The sequence below is a fragment of the Sapajus apella genome, unplaced genomic scaffold (assembly GCF_009761245.1).
Source record: "Sapajus apella isolate SASKATOON/1434 unplaced genomic scaffold, GSC_monkey_1.0 scaffold4567, whole genome shotgun sequence".
NCBI classification, from domain to species: domain Eukaryota; kingdom Metazoa; phylum Chordata; class Mammalia; order Primates; family Cebidae; genus Sapajus; species Sapajus apella.
This window is the reverse complement of record NW_022441493.1, coordinates 1-5,483: the sequence shown is the minus strand read 5'-3', so window position 1 is coordinate 5,483 and position 5,483 is coordinate 1. Positions and strand designations below refer to the sequence as shown.

At 51.9% G+C, this 5,483-nt stretch overlaps 1 protein-coding gene across 1 annotated transcript; it reads right to left on the bottom strand.

The window, feature by feature from the left end:
• On the bottom strand, nt 1-5,478 carry LOC116547765 (keratin, type II cytoskeletal 6A; the record flags this gene model as incomplete). Its single annotated transcript, XM_032273596.1, has 9 exons — nt 1-349; nt 463-497; nt 718-938; nt 2,083-2,208; nt 2,713-2,877; nt 3,000-3,095; nt 3,254-3,314; nt 3,820-4,034; nt 4,951-5,478. Coding segments are annotated over 9 exons (1,683 nt in total), but the record flags the coding sequence as incomplete, so codon positions are not given.
• Between the last annotated feature and the right edge of the window lie 5 nt (nt 5,479-5,483).

Here is a 5,483-nt window from a genome sequence, read left to right as displayed (position 1 = left end):
CCTGGGAGAGCAGGGGAGACTGGAGGCCAGGAGAGGACAAGCAACCTGAGGAGAGGGCTCTGCAGCCAGAGAGGGGCCTGAGGACTGCGGGACCGAGAGCTGGCGGCAGCACTTCAGTGCTTGTAGCTCTTCCTGCTGGAGGAGGAGCTGGTGGTGTACTTGATGGTGGAACTGCCACCTCCGACGGAGCTGAGGCCACCCCCAATGACTCTGCCGCTGCTGGAACTGAAGCCGCCTCCAACGCCAAGACCACTGCCATAGGAGTAGCTGCTGCCTCCGCCCAGGCCTAAGCCACCGCCGACACCGCTGGCGCCGCCATAGCCGCTGGAGACGGTGGACTGTGTCACGGCTGTGGAGGGGAGGGGACAAGGACACGGGAAGCCACAGTGAGCTCATCCCGCCAGCCTGAGCCCAGTGAGAGGAGTGCAAGGGCAGGGGAGAAGGGCAAGCAGAGGTACTTACAGATGTTGACCTGTCCAACGCCTTCGCCATTCAGCCTGCGGGGAGGAACACAAGGAGGGTGAGACCTCAGAGAGCCCTTTCCTGGACCAGCGTGGGAAGCCTCAGTGGGCAGAAGAGTCCATGGGAAACTGCTCTTTTAGTTTTCTCCCAAGAAGAGCGATTACGGCCATGGGCAGCGCGCCCTAAAGTTGTGCTCCGTGCCAGGCACCTTGAAGATGGACTCAGCTGTTGGAGGAGGTCGTGTCGGTTACCCACCTGCACTCCTCGCCCTCCAGCAGCTTGCGGTAGGTGGCGATCTCCACGTCCAGGGCCAGCTTGACGTTCATCAGCTCCTGGTACTCCTTCAGCAGCCGGGCCATGTCCTGCTTGGCCTTCTGCAGGGCGTCCTCCAGCCCCTCCAGCTTGTTCTTGGCATCCTTGAGTGCCATCTCCCCACGCTGCTCAGCATCAGCAATGGCAGCCTGCAGGTTGGCGCACTAGGAGGGGAAAGGAATAGAAAGAACTTGTCATCTGGTCTTCCAGAGGAGACTAACCCTGGCAGGTTCTTTTCTGGTGAAGAAGGGGCCAGGAACTCAGAATTGATGGTGAATGAGCTCTGACTCTTCTTGTCTATTGTCTTTTCATTTTGCAGGTTTTGTCCAGTCTGGTCCATTTGACAAAAACTCAAAACCGTTTTTGTGAATCACTGTGCTGGAGAATGTGGATATTTACTAATAGGAGACACTGTGGTGGACACAGACACTGTGGTGGACACAGACACTGTGGTGGACACAGACACTGCAAGATATGGACCTGCTAGTTTGTTTGGATTGTGGTTGCCATAGTCAAACCGAGGCCGCTTATGATTACCTTGTATGGATGCCACACTAACATACACATAATTAAGTCCATCCTGAAGCAAGGCGATGAGTTGCCACATGAGACTGCTGAGACCTTGCCTTCCTCCCCTCAGAAACTCTCATCTACTTGGACAGCAGTTTTCTTTGTCCTCTGTCCTTCCTCTACTCTCTCTTTCACCTTGAGTCTTGAGCAGATTTGAAACAATCTTCCTTCTGCTTTCTTGTCTGCCCTTTTCCTTTTCAATTTGTTCCTTTGCAGTTCTCAGGTCAGTCTTCCTATGGAAACACATCCAATTCTTCTAGACCAAGCTTGTTCAACCTGCAGCCCACGGGCCGCATGCAGCCAAGGATGGCTTTAAATGCAGCTCAACTTAAGAATTTAAGTTAAATTCTTAAACTTTCTTAATACATTACGAGAGGGTTTTGTTTTGTTTTGCTTTCTTAGCTCATCGGCTATCGTTTGTGTTAGCGTATTTTATGTGTGGCTCAAGACACTTCTTGTTCTGCTGTGGCCAAGGAAAGCCACGAGCCTGGACACCCCTGCTCTAGGCCATGTTTCTGCAGCTCTGAGCCTCACGATTTGTTCTCTCACATGTTTGTGTCATGCCCTAGGTAGGATCCATGTCTTCTAGCCAGGGGGTACTGACTAGGGGTAGGAACTGCATAGCCTCCTCTCCCTGGTTTTGGTGAGTTCCAGGGGATTTTCACAAATATAATCGTGGATAACTGCCTGATAACCTGAAAAGAAAATGTTTTTCTCCTCCATTGCCCCTCACCGTACCTGCTTCTTGACGTGGTCGATCTCGGATCTCAGCCTCTGGATCATGCGGTTGATCTCAGAAATCTCCTGCTTGGTGTTGCGCAGGTCGTCCCCGTGCCTGCCCGCTGTCACCTGCAGCTCCTCGTACTGCAGTGCAGAGGTGGAGAGAGAGACAGTGTCTACATGCTCTTACAGGGAGTGATGACTTTCACTTCTGTATGAAGCATGTGTTAAACTTGAACCTAATGGCTTCTCCTCAAGAAACTTGAGGAAAAGGTGATGTTAGGTGGTTGCTGGATACCAAACCCTGGAGTTACAGACCCTTCTCATTATGGCACCACTGCCTGCCCAGTTTCCTTAGGGAGGGAGTAGAAATGTTCTGTACCATTTTCTAAAAGTCAGCAATCAGGACAAGCTAAAGGCAGAGAGGACTAGGCCCTTGTCTATGGCAGCTTTCCCCCTGCATTGGGTTCTTTTTCCTCCTTGACTTGGGTGTAAGCTCCATAAGTATCTACTCTAATAGTGCAGGGCGCACATCCTGTGAGAGAACCCCAGATTCCTGTCAGGGGATGTCCCCCGTGAAGTCTGCAGTCCTCTGGCATTCAGGGTGGGACACAGGGATTCCTCAGCGGCTGCCCACTCCCTGCTCACCTTGGTCTGGTACCAGGACTCAGCCTCAGCCCGGCTCCTCTGAGCGATCTCCTCGTATTGGGCCTTGACCTCGGCGATGATGCTGTCCAGGTCCAGGTTGCGATTGTTGTCCATGGACAGCACCACGGACGTGTCTGAGACGTGGGTCTGCATCTGGGACAGCTCCTGCGGAACAGAAGGCCAGAAGATCAAATTCACTTCTGACACTCAGAGATACCCAGCCCGAGACATCTTCTCCCCTTTGCAGACCCCATCAGAGGAAATAGAAGGACGGTGGAGATGCTTACTGCCTCATACAAGGCTCTCAGGAAGTTGATCTCGTCTGTGAGGGTGTCTGCCTTGGCTTGCAGTTCAACCTTGTTCATGTAGGCAGCATCCACGTCCTGGGGAAAGAGCCAACAACCTGGAGTTACCTGAGCGCACCTTTCCAATCTACCCATCTTCTAGTTCCCCTACCAATTCTCCTTTCCCAGGTGAGCAGGGACATGGAGCCACTTCTCCCCTTCTAAACCTGTTTGAACCCCGGGCTTCATCTGCTCACCTTCTTCAGAGTCACAAAGTCATTCTCTGCTGCTGTGCGCTTGTTGATTTCATCTTCATATCTAAAAAAAAAAAAAGGGTAATACATAATTAAGCTAGTAGGGAAGATGGGACAGGAAGTCAGCTTGAGGGTCAATTGTTTTCATAAATGGATTATATCCAAATTGAGCTTTGATACCACAAAAAGCTGAAAAGATAATTTTTATTTTTTCTAACCTATCTTCCCCTTTTTTTCTTTTGGTGTCTTTTTCTTTTTTGTTTTTGTTTATTTGTTTGTTTTTGTCAATGTATTTTAGGTAGAGACAGGAGTTTTATCATTTTGCCCAGCCTGGTCTCAGACTCCTGAGCTCAAGCGTTCTGCCTGCCTTGGCCTCCCAGTGGGTCGGGCTTGGAGGCATGAGTCCCTGTTCCAGACCTCTTTTGGATTATTTCATAGGCAATAATTCCTGCTTTTTGTTTCCATGGACATGGGTTGCTGAGAATCCTGCCCACATCTGGTCCTGGTCATCCAATAGTCTTGAAGTGTGTGCTGCATGAAGCTGAGTCCGTTTCTGCTGTTTAACTCACTTGTTCTTGAAGTCCTCCACCAGGTCCTGCATGCCTCTGAGCTCCGAGTCCAGGCGGCCGCGTTCCCCGACGATGCTGTCCAGCTGCCTCCTGAGGTTGTTGATGTACTGTTCGAACAACGGCTCCAGGCTCTGCCTCACGGACTTGGGGCCCTGCTCCTGCAGCAGGGTCCACTTGGTTTCCAGAACCTTGTTCTGCTGCTCCAGGAACCGCACCTGGAGGGGAGGCAAGCTGGTCATTTTCCAGGCAAAGGAAGGAAGAAAGAAGTGTCTGGTACCAGGTTTCCTGGCAGGTCTGGGAGGTCCCCATGGTGCTGGGCTACTACAGTGCCATGTAGGGGGGCTCAGGCTGAGCTCTGCTCCCCCAACCCCTTTTCCTTTGCACCCCACCAATCTCACTAGAGAAATTGTCCCATGGACCATTGAGGTCTTCATGCCTTAAGCTATTGACCACATCAGTGAGTTTCAACATTTATTCTTTTTCTTTTTCCAAGCACCATCACAAATCTAGTTTAAAAATACTATTTACCTGATATATTGCACACAGTTTTTATCACTGATAGGACCTCAGTTAGGAGGGATATTAGATGTTATGATTAGATTCCAGTTTAATTTTCCATTTAGCGGGGTGTCTCCTCTCAAATCCCCTGCTGTTATGGTCATTCTCTGTTTTTAAAATTATTTAGCATTTCTCCATGTTTTATAGTTGTTTCTATGTCCTTTTTTCTTAATCCAGCCAGATTATTTTTTCCTTTTCTTTCTAAAGTGTTTTTCCTCTTACTCAGACCCCAGAGTGTAATTTACCAGCCCGTATACTCCGGGCATTTTCTCTGTAATCTCTTAGACACTTCAGAGGGAAGACTTAACCTACTCCACTCTCTGAGGGCCTCATCTGTGCTTCAGGGTCATGAAAAGTTAGAGCTCTGGCTAGGCAGGAGTGAGGACCACCCCGGAGATCCCATGGGGGAGTGATGCCTATCCCTGCTGCCTGCTGTGCTTCAGGAGCCACCTGCACCCTCTACAGAGCTGGGCTGAGTCCACTTCTTTCCTCTAGTCTGGGGACCCTGAGGTGTCCCATGAGAGACATGTCCCATGAGAGAGATGTCCCCCTGAGAGCATGGCCCTGGCTCACCTTGTCGATGAAGGAGGCGAACTTGTTGTTGAGGGTCTTGATCTGTTCGCGCTCCTCAGTCCGCACCCGCTGGATGGTGGGGTCGATTTGTAGGTTGAGAGGTGTCAGGAGACTCTGGTTGACGGTGACCTCTTGGATGCCTCCAGGGGGGCACACGGGGAAGCCGGGGCCCCCAAAGCCACCAGCAAGGCCGGCCCCACCACCCAGACCAAAGCCAATGCCAGCTCCACCACCAAAACCAAATCCACTCCCGGCACCACCGAAGCCATAGCTGCCTCCAGCTCTGCTGCCATAGCCGCCACTGATGGCACAGCTGCCCCCTCCAATGGAGATCCTCTTGGAGCCCCCAAGGCTATAGAGACTGCGGCTGCCAAAGCCAGCTCCTCCACATGCGCCACCCAGGCCACCACTGCCCCTGGAGCGGGACACGGAGACGCTGCTGAAGCCAGAGCGGCTGACCCCAGGGAGCCTGGCTGAGCCGGCACTGAAGCCCCGGCGGCTGCTGCTGTGGCTCCTGATGGTGGTGGATGTGC